The following is a 21,401-nucleotide window of genomic DNA, read 5'->3' as shown; positions in this document are numbered from 1 at the left end:
GGGTGGCCGGGCTGGGGGAAGGCTCCAGGCTGTACCCAAGCGCACAGTGCCACCTGCTGCCACCAGCCTGGGGACAGCGACAGCGACAGCTCGGCCTTGGCAGGACCACACAGCTCCTTCCCTTCCTCTGCCATCCTCCCAAATTCCCAGCAAAGCCCTGACCCAAAGCACGACAAGAGATTTGTGTGGTCGAGTGGGCACAATACTCAAAAAACCCATTAAAAAACCACCTAAAAATCCGCACAAAAAACCCTTCAAAAATCCTCACAAGTCCTACGAAAACCCCCTCATAATCCCCCCAAAAAAACCTCAAAACCCCCCAAAAACTCCTCATAACGCCCCCCAAAAAACCCTCCCCAAAAAAATCCTCGCAAGCCTTTAAAAAATTGCTCATAACCGTCCAAAAATCCCTTAAAAAACCCTTCATAATCTCCCCAAAACCCCTTCACAAGCCCCCAAAAACCCCTTACAACCCTTCAAAAACCCCTCATAATGCCCAAAAAACCCTCACAGCCCTCAAAAAAACCCTCAAAAAACTCCTCAGATCCCCCCCAAAAAATCTCCTCACAAACCCTCAAAAATCTCCTCACAAAACCCCAAAAATCTCCTCACAACCACCCCAAAAAAAACCCCTCAAAATCCCCCCAAAATCTTCCAGGCCTGAGAACCAGAGAGAACCCCGAAGTCAATCATATTTTTTATTAAATATACATCCTCTCTTGGCACAAATCTTAAAATATATAAACATTATATAACAAAGTGTCTTCACTGCAATAAAATAGAATCCAGATCCAAGAAAAGCCGTCAAAATCGACACGCACACATCGATGGTGAGGGCACGGGAAAAGGCAATTAACAGTGCTTGTGCTAATTAAGAGATGCATAGAACACACAGGCAGTGACTGGTGCTGGGACACCCTGCAGCTCGTGGTGGTTTTGGGGGAAAACATGGAAAAAAATGGGGGGAAAAGGGGGAAAAAGGAGAGGGGGAAAGAGGGAAAAGGGAAAGGAAGGGGAAAGGAAAAAGAGAGGAAAGGGAAAAAAAAGGGGAAAGGGGAAAAAAAAGGGAAAGGGGGAAAAAGGGAAAGGGGAAAAAAAGGGGGAAAGGAAAAAAGGGGAAGGAAAAAAAAAGGGGAAAGGAAAAAAAGGGGAAAGGAAAAAAAGGGGAAAGGGAAAAAAAGGGGAAAGGGAAAAAAAGGGGAAAGGGAAAAAAAAGGGGAAAGGGAAAAAAGGGGAAAGGGAAAAAAAGGGGAAAGGAAAAAAAAGGGGAAAGGAAAAAAAGGGGAAAAAAGAAAAGGAGAAAAAGGGGGGAAACTGGGGGGGAGAAGAAAGGGGGGAAAGAAAGGGGAAAAGCAAGCAGGGGGGAAGGGGGAAAAGGGAAAAGAAGGGGGGGAAAGGGAAAATAAAAGAGAAAAAGGGACAAAAAAAGGGGGAAATCAGCCCCTAGAAGGTACAAAGTGAAGTTGCCTAACCAGCCAAGGAGCTCAGGAAAGTTCCCCAAAACCATCCCAGGGTGCCTGGAATTCCTGGAGCATCCAGGCTGTGAGGGGGAAAACGTGGTCAGGCTCTTTGAAAAATGCTAAAAAGCTGCAATTTTGACGTTTTGGGTGCATTTTTTTTGGACCTGGACTTTTCTCGAAGTGCCAGTGCGGGGCTCAAGGTGCAGGAAGAAGCAGGAGGAGGGAGAGGAAAAGAAAACCAAAAAGCACAAATTTGGTGGTGATGCTTTAAGGATCCGTGAGAAAGGGGAGGGGGAAATCAAATTTGAGAGGAATAAAATGAAAAATTAGGGAATTGCAGGAAAGGACAAAAAGGGAAAAAAAGGGAAAAAAAAGGGAAAAAAAAGGGAAAAAAAAGGGAAAAAAAAAGGGAAAAAAAAGGGAAAAAAAAGGGAAAAAAAAGGGAAAAAAAGGGAAAAAAAGGGAAAAACTCCTGTTTTGAGTTGTTTCCTTTCTCAGAGCTCTTCCTGGCCAGCACACCTCAGAAAAAAAATCTGGAACGTGTCTGAATCCATGCAGGGAAGAAGAGAAGGGAAGGGAACACTCTGTTTCCCCTTTTCTACATTCAAAGAAAAAAAAGAAAGAAAAAGGGGTGGAAAAAAAAAAAAGCTTTTTAAACCAACCCAAAGCAGCAACACTCTCTGAGAGAAACAAAAGCACCAAAACCATCACAGGCTGAATTCAAGGATCTGCCCCTGGATGAACAGCCAGCCTGCAAAACTTGTGGGGAAATTGGCTGAAATTCCGAATTTAAATCAGGTGCAGCTGCTAATTAAAGAAGGACTTGTCAGGCTGCTGGAATTCCTGCTTTTCCCAGCTGGGAGGGGACAAGGAAGGGACGGGACACGGGGACATGAACGCTGCTGGGAATTCCTCCCTCTGGATCAGGACAAGAGCAGGATAATTGGCTTCTCCATTGGAGAAAAGAAATGGGGGTGCTGAGCGAGGGGAAAGCAGAGCTGGGGGTTTTCCACAGCCCCAAAAAAATGACACAGAATTCGTGGCCATCACCTCCCAAAACCCCAGGGATCTTTAACTCCCAGGTAAATCGGGGAATGTGCCGCCCTGCTGGGCTCAGGGGCAGAATTCCTGAGGTTAAATCCCAGTTCCAGTCTGCCCCATGCCAGTGCTGGGAATAAGCTGTGTGCCAACACTCCAGTGCCATTCCCACACCCCCTGATTCCTAAGGAAATATTTGGCATCAGGAGCAGCTTCGTGCTCCAGAGAAGTGCAAAGACAAGAAAGAAAGGAGAAGGCTGCTCCTGCCCCCTTGTGCAATTCCTTCCATTCCCACTCATCCCACCCAGCTACAACAGCTCAAGTACAGAACAACCAGGAAAGGACAGGCTTTAAGGTAAATATTTTTTTTTTCCTTACATTATGGACTCCCTGGAAAGGGATTTTTCCACCTTGGTTTGTGTCATCGGATCATCAGAGGAGTCTGAAGTCTGCTCTGACCTCTGAATTTAACAGAGGGAATGATCACCCACCAAAAAAAAAAAAAATCTCCATTTCCCTGAAAACTGATTGGAAAGAGGAACACTGAGAGATTCTCGACCGTTCGTTGTCGAATCCCAGCTGGAAGTGATTGGCACTGTAGGGTCAACGCTGTGGTGCCCACAAGGATTAAATTCCAAGGGGAATTTTAGGGATAAAGCAGCTGAGGGGATGAGTTACTGAACAGGGGTGACAGGACCTACACAGCAGGTACCAAACAGGACAACCAGGACGCCCAGGAGCTGGGCTCAGCTCCCAGGGACAGCTTTTGTTGGGGCTGCAGCAGGATTTGTTCTCACACGGTGCATAGAGCAGCGACAACACTGAATGAAACAAAGGGGCTTTTGGAGGAGGGAACACCTCCTTCCTCAGTGCGTGCAGCCCTGGAAAACGCTGCCTCTCCAGGGCAGGGCAGCACAGAGGGAAAACACAAATGCAGCTGGAGCGGGTCCAGTTTGGGAATCCAGGCACAGCCCTTGCTCGGCGACACCGACAGCACGCAGAGGAAAATTTCCTTTATAAAAGGGCTCGGAACTCCCCTCCTCTGCTGCCTCCAGTCTTTGGTAATCTCAGAGGGACACCACAAACGAGGGACATCGATTGGCAGCTCAACCCAAAACCAAGGGAAATCCATAGGAAAAGGGCAGCATTCCCAGCCAGAGGAAACATTCAGCTTTCGGAACAAGTGTAGTGTCCTGGGCCTGCTCTGCCCTGCTTTCACAGCCCAGAGGAATCTGGAATTCCCTGCGGACTGCACTGGGATATTGCACTTGGCAGAATGTGGGGAGCTACAAAACTGCCCCTCCCCAGATCCAGGGGTTCATTCCCAAGAGCTCCGAGCCTTCTCTTCCATCATCCACCGCTTCCATCTGCCCACGGAGAGCCAGGTGAGGAGCCAGGAGCAGCACAGGTGGGGTGGGGAGGCTCCACTCCTGGGGGCAGAGTCCACCAGAAGGGTGAGGCAGCTGCTTTGGAGGAGGACTCAGCTCTGCAGGATCGGGAATTTTTCACTTAGGGAACGGTTAGGCTTCCAAATTAAAAAGGGGAAAAAAAAAAAATATCCGGGACCAACAGGAAAAAAAAAAAACAAACAACCCCAACAAACGGGGGAGTTCCCAGCTGCAGGAGCACGTGGGAGGCCAGGGAAGAACAAACTGCTCTTTGGGCCACGGAGCCACTACCTCTCGAGGCCGGGGCCGTGCTGCAGCTTGCGGAGCAGGATCTGCGTCAGGTCGAAGGTGGTGAAGCTGATCCCCACGGCGATGGGGCCTTTCACCCAGTTCATGCTGAGCCCTTTGTACAGGCCTCGGACGAGTCCCTCCTCGCGGACGATGTCCTGCATGGTGAGCAGGATGGAGCTGTAGGTGTGGCCCAGCACGCCGGCCGTCTGCATGCGGCGCCGCACCACGTCCAGCGGGTACGAGGCCGACTGCCCGATGAGGCCGGCGCACGCCCCGAACAGCAGCCGCTCCGGGGGCGAGGGCTGCGCCCTCCCGCTGTGCTCTGCGGGGACACAGAGGGGCACACGGGGGGGAATCCTTGGAATCCACTCACAACTGAGGGTGTGGAGGGATGGAGGGTTCGTTCCCGACGTTGCGCTCATGAGGTTTCGTTGCACGGGTTTTGTTTTGCCCCAAGTTGTTCTCCCGAGGTTCCCCAAGTTTTGATCCCCAGGTTTTGCTCCTGCGGTTTTGTTCCCCAGGTTTTGTTCCCAAGGTTTTGTTCCCCAGGTTTCTCTCTCAAGGTTTTGTTCCCTAGGTTTTGCTCCCAAGATTTTGTTCCCCAGGTTTCTCTCTCAAGATTTTGTTCCCCGGGTTTGTCTCTCAAGGTTTTGTTCCCCAGGTTTCTCTCCCAAGATTTTGTTCCCCAGGTTTCTCTCTCAGGATTTTGTTCCCCAGGTTTCTCTCTCAAGGATTTTGTTCCCCAGGTTTCTCTCTCAAGGTTTTCTTCCCCAAGTTTTGATCCCCAGGTTTCGCTCCTGAGGTTTTGTTCCCAAGGTTTTGTTCCCCAGGTTTTGCTCCCAAGATTTTGTTCCCCGGGTTTCTCTCTCAAGGTTTTGTTCCCCAGGTTTCTCTCTCAAGGTTTTGTTCCCCAGGTTTCTCTCTCAAGGTTTTGTTCCCCAGGTTTCTCTCTCAAGGTTTTGTTCCCCAGGTTTTACTCACCCAGTTTTGTTCCCCACAGGTTGCTCTCCTGAGGTTTTGCTTTCCTCAAGTTTTGCTCCCAAGGCTTTGTTCCCCACATCACTCTCTTGATGGCCCAAGGTTTTGTTTTCCCCAGTTACACTCCCCAGGTTTTGTTCCCCAGGTCACCCTCTTGAGGTTTTGTTCCCCAAATTTTGTTCCCCAGGTTTTGTTTTCCCCAAGTTGCTCTCCCAAGGTTTTCGCAACTTTTTCTCCCAAGATTTTTTTGTCCCAGGTTTTGCTCCCAAGGTTTTGCTCCTCAGGTTGAGCTCCCAAGCAAAATCATTAGAAAGGGTCCCAAAATCACTAGAGAAGGTCCCCAGAATCACAAAAAAGTCCCACGAAACAAAACCCCGAGTGATGTCACATTTACCGACACATCACAGGTACAGCTCCCCAGGTTTTGCTCCCAACTTAGCGCACAACCAAGTCCTTCTCCACCTGGAAATTCCACTTTTCCCCTCCATGGGACAGGCACAGCCTTCCTGCGGCTTTCCTCGTTCCCAGCCCGGAGCTGCACAGACCCCTCCAGATCCCAGGATTCCACCACGGCGCAGCCTCCAGCATTTCCCAGATTTACCTGCGTGCACTTTCTTCAGCGTCTCGTAGGTGAAGAAGCTGAGGCCAGCGTAGGGAATGACGCCCAGGATGGTGGGTGTGAAGCCCCTGTACAAGGTTTTCAGCCCCTCCTCCCGGGATATCCGGATGAAGACGTGGACAATGCTGCTGTACCTGGCGTGGGGACACGGGGAGAGCAGACCTGCGCTGGTCAGCGGCTGGGCTGCTCCCAGCAGGGCTCCCCGATGGATTAATTGGTAATTAATTCGGCTCCGAGCTCGTCAGGCTGCTCAGAGGGGGTTTCAGCTCTCCCACAGCCCTGCTGTGCTGTCTCTTGGGCCTTCCTGGATCCAGCTGGCCTCCTGAACTGGTCTCCCAGTGTCCATCTCCTCCCACATCCACACCTCTGGACACTGAATCCCTGCTCAGACCCCAGGGCTTTATCCCACCAAAGGCTCCCAGCAAGAAATGACCCAAAAAATGGCAATAAAGCCATGGAACCTTGTAAAAAACCCAAAAAGTCGTGCATGAGGCACTTACATCTCCTTGGGCGTGACAGCCATGCGGGCACGGACCATGTCCAGGGGGTAGGTGACCATGGCAGCCGTGGTGCCAGCCAGGGAGCCAGCAATGAAGCGAGGGAAAGGTGTCAGTGCCCTGGAATGGGGTGAGAGAAGAGACCAAACGTCACCTGCAGCTGCAAATCCCACCTGGCTGCTGGGAACAGCACTGCTCTGCCTGCTGGGCGTTCCCAGCCATCCCACAGGGAAAATCCATGGGGAGAAGAGGCTCAGGGCTCGGCTGGAGCTTCCCCTCACAGCTTCCTCTGCCTCAGAGCTTCCATCTTGGTGCTTCCTCCTCAAAGGTTCCACCTTGGAGCATCCCCCTCACAGCTTCCCCCTTGGAGCTTCCATCTTGGAGCCTCCCCTTCAGTGTTTCCTCCCCCTTAGCGCTTCTCCCTCAAAGGTTCCACCTCACAGCTTCCCCTCAGAGCATCCTCTCGGACCTTCCCCCTCGGCGCTTCCCCTCACAGGCTCCCTTCAGATCTTCCTCCTCAGAGTTTCCTCTCGGAACTTCCCCTCACAGCTTCCCCCTCGTAACTTCCACCTTGGAGTTTTCCCCTCAGAGCTTCCATCTTGGAGCTTCCCCTCACAGCTTCCCCCTCGGAACTTCCCCCTCAGAGCCTCCATCTTGGAGCTTCCATCTTGGAACTTCCCCCTCAGAGCTTCTCCCCAGAGCTTCCCCCTCGGAATTTCCCCTCACAGCTTCCACCTTGGAGCTTCTCCTCACAGCTTTTCCCTCAGAGCTTCCATTTCAAAGCTTCTCCTCACCTCAGAGCTTCCACCTTGGAACCTCCTCCTCAGAGCTTCCCCCTCAGAATTTCCTCTCACAGCTTTCCCCTTGGAGCTGCTCCTCGGAACTTCCTCCCCAGGGCTTCCACCTTGGAATCTCCACCTCTGAGCTTCCCCCTCGGAACTTCCACCTTGGAGCGTCTCCTCACAGCTTCCACCTTGGAGCTTCCCCTCACAGCTTCCACCTTGGAGCTTCCCCCTCAGAGCTTCCATCTTGTGGCTTCCTCTCCAGAGCTTCCCCCTCAGAACCTCCACCTCAGAGCTTTCAGGTCAAAGCTTCCCCTCACAGCTTCCACCTTGGAGCTTCTCCTCACAGCTTCCACCTCAGAGCTTCCCCCTCAGAACCTCCACCCCTCAGAGCTTCCAGGTCAAAGCTCCTCCTCACAGCTTCCACCTTGGAGCTCCCACCTCGGAGTTTCCCCTCACAGCTTCCACCTTGGAATCTCCACCTCGGAGCTTCTCCTCACAGCTTCCCCCTTGGAGCTTCTCCTCACAGCTTCCCCCTCAGAGCTTCTCCTCACAGCTTCCCCCTCAGAGCTTCCATCTTGTGGCTTCCTCCATGGAGCTCCTCTCCAGAGCTTCCCCCTCAGAACCTCCAGCTCTCAGAGCTTCCAGGTCAAAGCTCCCCCTCACAGCTTCACCTCAGAGCTTTCCCCTCACAGCTTCCAGGTCAAAGCTCCCCCTCACAGCTTCACCTCAGAGCTTTCCCCTCACAGCTTCCAGGTCAAAGCTCCCCCTCACAGCTTCCACCTTGGAGCTCCCACCTCAGAGTTTCCCCTCACAGCTTCCCCCTTGGAACCTCCACCTCAGAGCTTTCCCCTCCGAGCTTCCCCCTCACAGCTTCCACCTCGGAGCTCCCACGCTCAGGAGGATCCAAGGATCCCAGCAGGATCCCGAGCCCGGCTGCCTCTTACTTTCCCTGGAATCCGTAGTAGTTGCCCAGGATCTGCTTGTACTCCTCGTGGGCGCAGAACTGGATGGCGGCGTAGGGGATCACCCGCACCATGGTGGCGGAATTCCCTCTCCAGAGGCTCCAGAAGCCCTCGTTGAGGTAGGTGTGATAAATCAGCCTGTACGCTTCCTGCGGGGATAAATCAGCCCGTGAGCTTCCCGTGGGGAACAGGCCCAGGGGCAGGGAGAGCGGGAACGTGGGGCAGGGAGCTGACCCCACAGCTTAACCCCTCCAATCCCCTTCCCACAGAGCTGGCATGGCCGCCCCGGAGCCTCCCCGGCACATCCACATGCTCTAAAATGCAGTTTGTGTGGAATAAATGGATAAATCACTTGAAATTAATTAAAGAAAAAGATCAGAATTGCACTGTTTGCTTGTTTTTCAGAACATTTCCATGCCCAGATCCCAGCCTAATTCCAGAATCCAGAGCTGACCCCACACCTTAACCCCTCCAACCCCTTCCCACAGAGCTGGCATGGCCATCCCAGCACATTCACATGCTCTAAAACACAGTTTGTGTGGAATAAATGGATAAATCAGTTGAAATCAATTAAAGAAAAAGATCAGAATTGCACTATTTGTCTGTTTTTCAGAGCATTTCCATGCCCTAATCCCAGAATCCAGCAAGGAGAGAGGGAAGCTCCACACAAGAGCAAGGAAGGTTTTTTAGCTCCCAGCCTGCCTCATTTTCCCTCTCAGGGAAGGCACAATTTGCACAAAACCCCTTCCCAAACCCAAATCCATCTCCTGGGGGCCAGGCAGGAACGTTTGGATCACACACACCACGCGTGGAAAAGCTGGAATGCACAGGGGAAAAGCACTCAGAAAGCCAGGAGAGGGATCAGATCCCAGATTTAATTCCCTATAAATGCTGGAACAACTCCTGTGTGGTTGGGGGAAAGGAATGAACACTAGAAATGGTCAAAATCACACGGACAGGTCCCAAAATCACTACAAAACGTCCCAAATCACTAGAAAAGGTCCCATAAACACAAAAAAAGGACCTATAAACACAAAAAAAAGTCCCCAGATCACCAGGAAACAGCCACAGCCACTAAAAAAGTCCCAAAAGCCAAAGCCCTGAGTGATGTCACATTTATTGTCACGTCACAGGTACAACCTGGAGTTTGAATCCCCCCAGCAATCACTGTCCTAATTAAACCTGTAATTAAAACTACCATTCCCAGTCTTTCCCTCTATGTTTTCATGGAATGCTGCTGATAAATCCCCAGAAAAAGTGAAACACAGGCCAACAAAAGATTAATTTAACACTTCAGAGCAACAGCAGACAGACATCAGCTCACCTTAGCAGAAAATCTTTTTGAAGACACTAAAAATAAAAACAAACAAAAAAAAAGAAGATTAGGGCTTGCAAGACATAAAAATAAATATTCAATCCACGAATCCCTAAATAAGGGATAAATAAACAGGTGTTTTGGCTAAAGGGATAAAAATAGAAGGGAAAGAATGAATGCAATACTTTGCCTTGCAAACACTCCCATAATTTAGCACAAAAGTCCTTTTTTTTTGCCCCCACTGCCTGTTAGGAAAATTCAGTTTGCGCGGAATAAATGAATAAATAAAAACAATTAATGAAAGAAAAACCATCCAAACTGCACTGCTCACTTTTTTCAGAGCATTTCCATGCCCAGATCCCAGCCTCATTCCAGAATCCAGCGAAGCTCCACGCAAGAGCAGCTCCATCCCAGCAAAACTCAAATTAACTCCTTGATTTTTTGATGGTTTTTTTCCCCCCCCCAGCTTCCCTTGCATCCATCCAAAGTGACAGCACCTCCTTATCCGTGGAATCCACGAGGCAGGGTTTGGGCAGCAGGATTTGTCTGGCAGCTCTGCCAAAGGAAGGGAAAACCCCGGCTGGAAAGCTTTAATGAAACGTGGCTCCAATTAAGGGGCTGCTGCAGCTCCTGCCTCGCTCATCTGAGACTCTGGGAGCCTCTCGAGTGCATCCAACAATTCCATGCAAATCCATTTTCCCCCCACTGCTGCTCCTCTGTGCAATTCAACTGCTTTTATTTGGAATTTTTCTTCTTTTTTTTTTTTTTTTTTTTAAGGAATAAAAACCACCTCGATGAACGGCGGTGGTTATCAAGGGGGGTTTTGGCTCTTTAAAAAAAATTATTAAAATTAATAAAATTATGGAGTTGTGGGAAATTTGTTGAGTTGTGGGCTGGGAAAGCTCATCCACCCCTCTGCCATGGACACTTTCCACTATCCCAAGCCCCATTCCTCAGTTTCCAACTCGAGGCATCACTTTGATGATCCCAAGAGGTTTTCCTTCCTCACAGACAGGGAATAAAAACCCTTAGGGCAGCAAGAACCTAAAAAAAAAACCCCATCAGATCCCAAGAAATTGCTGCCACTGGAAGATTTTAATCCCATCCTTTCCAGGCACTGGGATGGGCCGAACCACACAGGGATTTTTAGGGATGTGGCCTGCCCAAATTCCAGGTGATCCCCTGGGTCAGCTGCTGCCTCAGCCCAGCTCCTGCTCCTGACGTTTCCACCCTAAAATGAACCTGGCTGGGTGGTTTTGGTGGGAAAAGCCAAAAAATTCGGGTCCCAGGGGCAATCCCAGCCTCCCTGATCCACATCCCAGCAATTCCAGAGCTCCTTGCTCTGCCCAGAATGAAAATCATGTCAGTAAAAATCAATTCTAAATTAAATGTCAGCCAGGGATTAGGCTGAGCCCAGCTCAGTTAATCTGGGACGTCACCAGGCTTAAAATTCTTGGCTTTCCCAAATGTGCACTGAATTAAAGGCCTGTGCTGTTCCCTTTGGGATAATTGGAGGAATTGCACTGCAACAGATCCCAAAATCCCCAAATCCTGCTAAAGACACGGAAATTCTCTGTTCCACTCAGAGCAATGTCATTTTCTGTGACAATTCAGGGGTGCCAGGGCACACCAATGCAGGCATGCAGCAGCTCCAGTGCCCGCTGCCTCCCATTCTGGGCAGAGCTGACACAATCTGGGCATCCAGCCCTCAGCAGGGAACTCCCCCAGCCCAGTTCCCCCTCCCCAGAGTCTCCACATCCCCAGGAAAAGGAGCAGGAAGAGCACAAAGGGCTCAAAGTTAAAAACAATTTGGGGAAAAAGCCCGGAGCGCTCACCTTGGAACATGATTTTTGTCCTGTCCAGAGGAGCCACTGCAGTTTTAGCCACAGCCCCAGCCAGAGCCCCGGACATCAGGGAGTTCAGCACTTTCTTCTTCTCCTGGTTATCCTGGGGAAAAAAAAAAAGCATTGCATAGTGGGAAAATTAAAAATAAATAAATAAAAATCAATCCCACAAGGAATAATATTTCACCTTTTCTGCAGCATTCACCCCAGGGTCAGGATTTGGGTCAAAATGTTTCACTGAGTTTGCAGCACAGTGAATTGCTGTGAGGCAAAATTCCAAGCATTCCTCCTGCATGTGCTGTTTTCTCCCTGTTATTTCTCCTTCTTCTCCCTCCCCACGATTTTTGGGCATGGGCAGAAGGGAAGTTTCTGGAAGAGAAGCACCCAAGCCCTATTCCCACATCATTCCCAAGCTCCTGAGGATAAATCCTGGCAGTTTTCCCCCTTCTGATGGGTGGAATGAGAGGGATTTTGCTGCTGGCATTCCTGCTGCAGCTCATATTTATAAAATCAGCATTTTTCTCTCACAGAGAGCAAAAAAAAAAAAAAAGCCACAAAATCCAACCCCGTGGAGGTTGTGGGGCAAGAACAAGCCCAGGTTTGATGTGTGAACTTTTGTCACTCTGTGAGCAAGAGGAGTTAACATTTTCCTTGTGTTTCCCAACCCCAGAGTTAATGTTTATGACCCAAAACCCCTGGATCAGCTCAATTCCCCCTCCCCAGCCGTGCCTGGGAGCGAGGGCAGCCAAGCAAAGGTGAACTTCAGCCCTTTGGATTTGGGCTAAACCTCAGCAAGGCTCGGGGCCACCTCCCTTCTCCTGAGATTCCAACCAGCCCAGGAGCAGGGAAAGCCTGGAGTGGTGGTGCTGGTGCAGCTCTGCCACCTCACCCTGGACTGGGAATTGTCCTGGCTGCCACTGGGAATGCCCAGCCCCTTCCCAAGGGGATGGAGCCCCTCACATCCCATGGGCTGTGCCTTTTGGGAGTGCAGAGCTCAAATCCCACACTGGCTTGGGGTGGAAGGACCTGAAAATTCATCCCATCCCACAGGCAGGGGCATCTTCCACCAGCCCAGGCTGCTCCAAGCTGGCCCTGGGCACTTCCAGGGATCCAGGAGCAGCCACAGCTGCTCTGGGAATTCCACCCCAGCCAGGAATTCCTTCCCAATATCCCACACAAATTCCCCTTTTCCAGTCTGAAACCATTCCCTGTGTGCTGTCCCTCCATCCCTCATCCCAAATCCCTCTCCTGGAGCCCTTCCAAGCTCTGGGAACAGCTCCAAGGTTTCTCTGGAGCTTCCCTTCTCCAACCTTGGGCACCTCCAGGGATGCAGGGGCAGCCACAGCTGCTCTGGGAATTCCATCCCATTCCCTCCCCACCCTCACAGGGAGGAATTCCACCCCAAAATCCCAGCCAATATTCCATCCCAATGGCCCACCCCAACATCCCATCCATCCCTGCCCTCTGGCATCCCATGTCCTGGCACTCCATCCTTTATCCAAAATCTCTCTCCACGTTTCTCGTGGCTCCTTCAGGCACTGGAAGGTCACAGTTAGGTGACCCTGGAGCTTTTCCAGGCTGCACAATCCCGATTTTCCCAGCTTTTCCCCACTCTGCTCATCCTGGAGCCTCCTCTGGGCTGGCTGCAGGTGGGATCTCAGCTGAGAGGGGCAGAGCTCCCTCCCTGGAGCTGCTCTGCGTGCCCAGCCCAGCCCCTGCTCTCACCTCTGCTGCAATTCGGGCCGTGACGGGCTCCACATCCCTCTGGAATTCCACTGGACCTTCTCTCACACCATTACCCATACCAGTCACACTTCCACGGGGCCAGCAGAGCTGCAGCTCCTAAATGCAACCCAAAAACCAAAGGGAAAAGGTCAAAAGTGGGAAATATCCGGGTGATACAGCAGTGACCCACCCCCAGGGCCATTTTCAGTGGGAAAACCCTCTCCCAATTCCCAGAAAAAAGGGCATTTCCAGGATCCTGGTGCCATTGCTTTCCTTTCAGGTATAAATGGATTTTTAGGGGGTGCCAGATAAAAACTGTGCCATTCATACCCGCCCTTCTCGCCCCTCAAAGAGCTCAGCTGCCATAAAACACCAAAATATCCCTAATTTCCAGGGAAAAGGAGCAGAAACACCAAAATATCCATAATTTCCAGGGAAAAGGATCAGAAACACCAAAACATCCACAATTTCTAGGGAAAAGGAGCAGAAACACCAAAACATCCACAATTTCTAGGGAAAAGGAGCAGAAACACCAAAAGATCCACAATTTCTAGGGAAAAGGAGCAGAAACACCAAAAGATCCACAATTTCTAGGGAAAAGGAGCAGAAACACCAAAACATCCATAATTTCTAGGGAAAAGGAGCAGAAACACCAAAACATCCATAATTTCCAGGGAAAAGGAGCAGAAACACCAAAAGATCCACAATTTCTAGGGAAAAGGAGCAGATCCTGCCCTCTCCCTGTGAGCATTTTGGTGGCTCCTTGGGACAGCTGGAGAAGGAAGGTGGAAATTTAAAACCCTCTGGAAAAGGGGTCAAAAATAGTCCCAGGAATGAGTCCCCAGGGCTGGCCACGAGCAAGGGGAGGTTATTTTTGGGAAGAGAGGGATCCAGTGCCTCACACGTGCCACAAAGGCCACTCTGGGATTTGATGTGCTGCCTTTCCTCCCAGAGTGGTTTGCACAGGTTTTTCCTGCTCTGAGAGATGTCCCAAACCCAACCTGCAAGAGAAAAGGTCGGCCTGACCTTGGGCAGAGTGTGGATGAAGGAATAACTCTATTGAAATGGAATAATTTGCTTTTTTAGCTCTGAATTTCTGGTATTTCTGCCTTTTATCCCGCAGCTTTTTCAGCCTGGAATATCCAGGGCTGGAATTGCTGCTGTGAAACCCCTGAGGTGGCCCTGGAGCTGCTCAAGGATGGGCACTGCAAGGACAAAAATCACTTTTCTAAGCCACAAAGCTGCTCCAACAACCCCACTTTGGAAGGGTAAACCCTTCAAGGAATGTTTTATCAGGAAATGAGAATTCCTGAATTCAGGCACTTCTTGCCCCCAGCACTTCCCTCCCTCTGATCCCTGCGAAACCTCGGGCACAACATTTTGCTTACGTGGGGATAAAAAAAACATTTCCAGCCTGTTTTTTTTCCCCCCTTTTTTTTTTTCCTGACAATCTCAGGTGCTTTATGCTTGTCAGCACCTTTCAGACGTGCTGAGCTGCTTTTTTTTTCCCCCTCATAAATGAACGCCAGCCCTCATCTCCCAGGCCTGGCAGCAGATTTCAAACACAAAGCTCAGCCTTGGCTGAACTCGGGCGTGACCAATTTGGGATGAAGGAGCCTCATCCTCCTCGCTCCAAAGGGGGGAAAACACACCTGGAGGCCTTTAATCACCCCACAATTAACGATGCTTTGGGGTGGGGAGGACTTTTTAGGATCATCTCATCCCACCCCACACCTTCCAGCACCTCGAGCTGCTCCAACCCAGCCTGGGGCACTTTCAGGGATGGGGCGGCCATGGCTGCTCTGGGAATTCCCTCGTCCCCAAAATTCCTCCCCAATTTCCCACTTCCCATTCTCCTTTCCCAGGATGAAGCTGTTTTCCCCCTTTTCCTGCCTCTCCAGGCCTCCCTCCATCCATTTTGTTGTCCCCCTCGAGGCCCCAGTTTGGTCACCCCAAAGCTTCTCCTCGCTCCCCAAAACTCTGGGAAAACCCAAATCCAGGAGTTCCCAGCTCCTGAGGACTCAGGGAGGGACAACTGCAGGTTTTAATGCCCCACAATCACCCCACAATTAACGATGCTTTGGGTTGGGGAGGACTTTTTAGGATCATCTCATCCCACCCCACACCTTCCAGCACCTCGAGCTGCTCCAACCCAGCCTGGGGCAATTCCAGGGATGGGGCGGCCACGGCTGCTCTGGGAATTCCCTCGTCCCCAAAATTCCTCCCCAATTTCCCACTTCCCATTCTCCTTTCCCAGGATGAAGCTGTTTTCCCCCTTTTCCTGCCTCTCCAGGCCTCCCTCCATCCATTTTGTTGTCCCCCTCGAGGCCCAAGTTCGGTCACCCCAAAGCTTCTCCTCGCTCCCCAAAACTCTGGGAAAACCCAAATCCAGGAATTCCCAGCTCCTGAGGACTCAGGGAGGGACAACTGCAGGTTTTAACGGGATGTAACACCTGAACAGCACCACAGGAAAGGTTCCCTCACCTCACACCAAGCCAACAAAAACCCCACCAGCACCAGGAGCAGAGATCACCCATAATTATTCTGCACTTGAAGAACACATTTCTAATTATTTCTAATGAATTCTGATTATTTCTCATGGCCTGCAGCCATTTCCTTCCCTTCTCACTCCTCCTTATCTCACAGGCCTGGAAAGAAGGAGTTGTGAAATTCCCTTTTCTTTTGGGCAAAGTGGGAGGGAGATCACAGGTGGGGACATTATCCCTGCAATAAAGGAATGTAGGTCACAATATCAGATTTATCTCTGCCAAAAATACCCCTCCTTCCACCCCCCACAAAAATAGAAACTGTGCTAAAGGCCTTGGCAACGCCAAGTGCAACTTCCCTTTAAAATAGAACCACTGAGAAGGAGAGGCCTGCAAGGAAATTTGCCAAATTAAATGATGTTTAATTAAATGAAATGAAATGAAAGGCTGGATTTATTTTTGCGTAAGGATGAGATCCCTTTACTCCACAATATTCCCTTTGATCCTGTTCAGACACGTTCCTTTTCTATTTTTAGTGCCTGAGCCTACCAACACCTGTCTGTGTGCTCTGCTTTGCACACCGACAGGCAGTGCAAAACCAGCAGTTCTTTATTAATTTTATTCCCTTTTGCTGCCCTCAAATCCAGATTTCATTCTGGACTCGGGCTGGATTCTGATGTCAGGGGGTTATTTTGACCAATAATTCACACTGGAGCCACAAAACCCAAAAATTATCTTAAAATCCAGCGTGAATTTAGAGTTTTGGTGTCAATTTGCAGTGCCTGGCTATTAAAAACCAGCCATTCTTTTGCATCCACCTCACTCATTAAAAAACCCAGCAAAAGCCACGTGGAGCTGCTGGATATTTTTGTTAAATCCCTGAATTTTTGGATCTCTCCCCACACAGTCATTCCTTGTGTTTACAAAGCCAGAAAAAAAATACAAAAAAAAAAAAGGAAAAAAAAACACCATGAAAAAAACCCACAAAAAATCCCAAAAAAGCCAAGCAAACTGGGAATGAAATGTGTTTTTTCCCCTACACCTGGGTTATTTTTATAGGAGTTACACAAGTCCCTGTCACACATCTGGATGCTGAACTGCAGAGCAAAGCATTCCCTGAGGGGGAAAAAAAAAGGGAAAATCACTGGAAAAGGAGAATTTGGGAGTCAGGGCTTGATGAGAACCTGACTCTGCGTTTTTACACCAAAATTCAGGAGCATTTTTTTATTTACTCCACGCTTGAATCCAGCTGGGGATGAAAGATTATTCCCCAAACTGGGAAAACAGGGAATATCTGAATATCTTTGGGATATCTGAAAGATATTTGGAATATCTGAAATTACCTTGAAATTATTAATTGCTCAGCAGAAGGGCCAATGAGCTCCAGGGAGCAGCATCCCAACCAAGAAATAAACACAAATTAGGGTGGGAATAATGAAAAAATAGAGTGAAATGAAAAGAATTTTAAATTGTGCTGAAGGTTTGGGGTGGGAATAATGAAAAATGGAGTGAGATGAAAATAATTTAAATTTTGCTGAAGGTTTGGGGAGGGAATAATGAAAAATGGAGTGAAATGAAAAGAATTTTAAATTTTGCTGAAGGTTTGGGGATTGCCTGGCAATTCCATAAATCCAAATTAATTTTTATGGAGAAGTTAAAGAAAAAAAAAACACATTTAATCCTCAGTTTGGGTTGTTTTTGTTGGTATTTGCCTGAAATTCCTATTTCCTGTGTTTTCTCAAGGCAGATCAACAGCAAATTTTAAATTCAAAAATTCAAATCCCACGCTCAGGTGTGGCTGGAGCCACAACTCCCAATTTAATCCAGTTAAATTCCCTTTTAAATTCCCTAAATTCACTGAATTCCCTTTCACAACTCTGAGGAATTTTCACACCTTTCCCTGGCAGCCTGAGCTGCTCAATTAAATTAAATTAAATTAAATTCAATATTTATTGCTCAGCTGAGGTTGGCAGAGGGGGAGATGTGCTGGCAGCCTTGGAGCAAAAAAAAAGCAAAAAAAAAAGCAAAAAAAGCTAAAAAAAAGGAAAAAAAAAGAGAAAAAAATTTAAAAAACTAAAAAAAAAGAAAAAAAGCCATAAAAAAAAGAAGAAAAAAAGGAAAAAAAAATTAAAAGAAAGCAAAAAATACTTCCAAGGGAGTTGGGAAGGAGCAGAGGGAAACTTGGCAAGGGAAAAAAGAGCCATTATTCAGATTATTCTCATTATTCAGATTATTCATGCAGATTATTCCCATTAATCAGGTTATTTATTCCCATTTTCAGATTATTCCCATTATTCAGATTACTCCCATTATTCATTGAGGTTATTCCCATTATTCCTGTTATTTATTCTGATTATTTATTCAGGTTATTCCCATTATTCATGTTATTCCCATTATTCATTCAGATTATCTAATCAGATTATTCCAATTATTCCCATTACTGTGATTATTTATTCAGATTATTCCCATTATTCAGATTATTTATTCAGGTTATTCCCATTATTTATTCCCGCTATTTATCCCCACTATTCCCATTATTCAGTCCCATTATTCTGGTTATTTATTCCCATTATTTATCCCTGCTATTTATCCCCATTATTTATCCCCATTATTTCCGCTATTTATTCCCATTATTCCCATTATTTAGTTCCATTATTCTGGCTATTTATCCCCATTATTTATCCCCATTATTTATCCCCATTATTCCCGTTATTCATTCCCATTATTTAGTCCCATTATTCCCGTTATTTATTCCCATTATTTATCCCCATTATTCAGATTATTCCCATTATTCCCATTATTTATCCCCATTATTCTGGTTATTTATTCCCATTATTTATCCCCATTATTTATCCCCATTATTCCCGTTATTCATTCCCCTTATTCCCATTATTTATCCCCATTATTCTGGTTATTTATTCCCATTATTTATCCCCATTATTCAGATTATTACCATTATTCCCGTTATTCATTCCCATTATTTATCCCCATTATTCCCGTTATTCATCCCCATTATTTATCCCCATCATTCCCATTATTTATCCCCATTATTCATCCCCATTATTTATTCCCATTATTTATTCCCATTATTTATCCCCATTATTCAGATTATTCCCATTATTTATCCCCATTATTCCCATTATTTATCCCCATTATTCCCATTATTTATCCCCATCATTCCCATTATTTATCCCCATCATTCCCGTTATTTATCCCCATCATTCCCGTTATTTATCCCCATCATTCCCGTTATTTATCCCCATTATTCCCGTTATTTATCCCCACTATTTCTCCCCATTACCCCGAGGGCTGCAGGCAGATCTCTCTCCACAGGCCCAGCCAGGGCAGCTCTTATCTGCAGAGCCTTATCTCAGGGCAGGGCTCCTCTGGCAGGGAGCAACACAGAATTCTTCTTTTAAAAAAAAAAAAAAAAAGGTTATTTATTAATTAATTTATTTATTTATTTCCCCCCGAGGAAATATCCTCAAGAAACGGTGAAAAAAATGTGATTAAATAAATTTAATCGATGTTCAATACATTAAATAAATGTTAAAGAAATTAAACAGTAAAGAAGTTAAAGGCATATTAAAGAAAATATTAAAGAAATAAATATTAAAGGAATTTTTCAAAAGTAAAGGAATTTTTCAAAAGTAAAGGAATTTTTCAAAAGTAAAGGAATTTTTCAAAAGTGGAAAGAAACTAAATAGGAAAGAAACTAAATAGGAAAGAAACTAAATAGGAAAGAAAAGAAATAAATAGCAAAGAAATGAAATAAACAGCAAAGAAATGAAATATTAAATAAATTAAAAATTAAATAAATTAAATGCACCTGAAGCAGGGAAAAGCGCAGGAGGAGCTGCCAAAAAAAAAACGGGAAAAACAAAACAACATCAGCACACCAAAAATGGGGGAAAAAATCTATCAACACACCAAAAAAAAGGGGGAAATCTATTAAAACACATAAAAAAGAGGAAAAAAAACTATCAACACACCAAAAAAGGGGGGAAAAATCTACCAACACACACAAAAAAAAGGAAAAAAAAAATCTATCAACATACAGAAAAAAAGGGGAAAAAATCTATCAACACACACCAAAAAAAGGAAAAAAAATCTATCAACATACAGAAAAAAAGTGAAAAAAAATCTATCAACACACACAAAAAAAAGGAAAAAAAAATCTATCAACATACAGAAAAAAAGGGAAAAAAATCTATCAACACACACAAAAAAAAGGAAAAAAATCTATCAACATACACAAAAAAAAGGAAAAAAATCTATCAACATACACAAAAAAAGGGACACGCTGGGCAGGTGGCAGGACACGGAGAGGGACTGACGAGGTGCGAGCAGGGCGGGATGGGCCGGGAAAGGCCGGGAAAGGGGGGAAACCGGGCAGGGAAACCGGGCCGGGAAACGGGGAAAACGGGCTGGGAAAGGCCGGGAAACCGGGCCGGGAAACGGGGAGGAAAGCAGGGAAAGGGAGCAGGGGAAAGGGAGCAGGGGAAAGGGAGCAGGGGAAAGGAGCGGGGAGGAAAGCAGGAAAAAGAGCAGGGAGGAAAGCAGGGAAAGGGAGCAGGGAAAGGGAGCAGGGCACAGGAGCAGGGGAAGGCGGTGCAGGACGAGCGCAGCCCTCACGCAGCCCTCACGGAGCCCTCACGCAGCCCTCACGCAGCCCTCACGCAGCCCGGGCCGGGCCTCCCGCGCGGTGCCGCAGCCCCGGGCGAACACGGCCAAGGCCGGCGCCGCTCCCCCGCACCTCAGCTCAGCCCAACCCCGAGCGCCGCCGCCGCGCCGCTCTCCCGAGCGCACCGAGGCGGCCGCGCCGCAGCCCCGCGGGCCCGGCCGGCACGGGGCGACGCCGCGGGAGGCCGCGGCAATGTCACCCGCAGCCTCAGGGCGCCGCAAGGCGCGCGGGCCTCGGGAGCCAGGCCGGGGCGCGGGGGCCGCGTCGGTGCCCGCGGCGGGGCCGCCCCGGGCCGGGGCCGCACTCACCGGCTCCGCCGCGCGTCCGTCCCGGCCGCGTCCGCCGCCGCCAGGCCGCCCCCGCTGCGCCGCGGGAGGCGGGGCCCCGCCCCCGGGCGCGGCCAATCGGGGCGGCGGGGGCAGAGCCGTGCGCGGGGATTGGTTGCGCGGCGAGGATTGACAGAGAAGCCGGCCAATCGGATGAGGGAGGGGGCGCGGCAAGAGGCGGGGCGCCGGTAGCGGCACGGGGCGGGCGGGGAGCGCTCGGTGCGGGGGCGGGGAGCGCGGCCGGGCCCGGGGCACTGCCCGGGGACCCCGCACGGCCCCAGCCGGGCACTGCCCGGGGACCCCGCACGGCCCCAGCCGGGCACTGCCCGGGGAGCCCGCACGGCCCCAACCGGCACTGCCCGGGGACCCCGCACGGCCCCAGCCGGGCACTGCCCGGGGACCCCGCACGGCCCCAACCGGCACTGCCCGGGGACCCCGCACGGCCCCAACCGGAGCCCAAAGAGCCCCACCGGGGATCCCGAACGGCCCCAACCGGGGACAGCCCGGGGACCCCGCACGGCCCCACTGGGGACCGCGAATGGCCCCGCCGGGAGCCCGAAGAGCCCCACCGGGGACCCCGAACGGCCCCACCGGGGACTGCCCGGGGACCCCGAACGGCCCCACGGGGAGCCCGAAGAGCCCCACCGGGAGCCCCGGCGAGTGCCCGCCTCGAGGAGCGACAATCCCGCCCGGTTCTACCCTGCAGCACCGGTGCTGGGCACGGAGATCCCGCCCGATCACACCGGGGAGCGCCCGGAGATCCCACCCGGGGATCCCGCCCGGGGATCCCGCCCGGGGATCCCGCCCGGAGATCCCGCCCGGTCCCGCTGCCCAGCACGGCCCGGGTGTCCTGCAGGCCGCGGCCGTGCCCGGTCCCCACGGGGCCCCAGCAAGTCCCGGTTCGAGGGGAGGGAAATGAAATCCCTGCTTGATCCTCCCCCAGCCTTTGGGGCAGCTTTTCCCCATCCCAAACCCAGCAGAGAGGCAAAGCTCAGGAGCCACG

At 49.7% G+C, this 21,401-nt stretch overlaps 1 protein-coding gene across 4 annotated transcripts; it reads right to left on the bottom strand.

Annotated features, from left to right (window-relative positions):
- Positions 1-1,903: 1,903 nt before the first annotated feature.
- SLC25A42 (solute carrier family 25 member 42) lies at positions 1,904-20,398 on the bottom strand. 4 transcript variants are annotated; one of them, XM_053999445.1, is made up of 9 exons: positions 20,381-20,398; positions 18,690-18,800; positions 12,903-13,019; positions 11,169-11,280; positions 9,343-9,368; positions 8,001-8,167; positions 6,275-6,391; positions 5,757-5,936; positions 1,904-4,499 (listed from the first exon to the last, which is right to left on the bottom strand). In XM_053999445.1, exons 3-9 carry the CDS (start codon positions 12,978-12,980, stop codon positions 4,019-4,021), a joined length of 1,161 nt encoding a protein of 386 aa, XP_053855420.1. In that variant the 5' UTR covers positions 12,981-13,019; positions 18,690-18,800; positions 20,381-20,398; the 3' UTR covers positions 1,904-4,018. The 4 variants fall into 4 exon arrangements, with proteins under 4 accessions (XP_053855420.1, XP_053855417.1, XP_053855419.1 ...); XM_053999442.1 differs by lacking the exons at positions 18,690-18,800; positions 20,381-20,398 and adding an exon at positions 13,233-13,611; XM_053999444.1 differs by lacking the exons at positions 18,690-18,800; positions 20,381-20,398 and adding an exon at positions 13,233-13,609 and having other exon boundaries at positions 1,904-4,332; positions 5,757-5,908.
- Between the last annotated feature and the right edge of the window lie 1,003 nt (positions 20,399-21,401).

This window comes from Vidua macroura, chromosome 26 (genome assembly GCF_024509145.1).
Source record: "Vidua macroura isolate BioBank_ID:100142 chromosome 26, ASM2450914v1, whole genome shotgun sequence".
NCBI lineage: Eukaryota > Metazoa > Chordata > Aves > Passeriformes > Viduidae > Vidua > Vidua macroura.
This window is presented reverse-complemented; position numbering and strand designations above follow the sequence as displayed.

Coding starts and splice junctions, on each gene's coding strand:
- SLC25A42 (XM_053999442.1), bottom strand. CDS start 13,403: ATGTTTTGGTGTTTCTGCTCCTTTTCCCTAGAAATTGTGGATGTTTTG. Junction 13,020..13,232: donor TTGAGGGGCGAGAAGGGCGG/GTATGAATGGCA, acceptor GGTTGCATTTAG/GAGCTGCAGCTCTGCTGGCC. Junction 11,281..12,902: donor CGGCCCGAATTGCAGCAGAG/GTGAGAGCAGGG, acceptor TTTTTTCCCCAG/GATAACCAGGAGAAGAAGAA.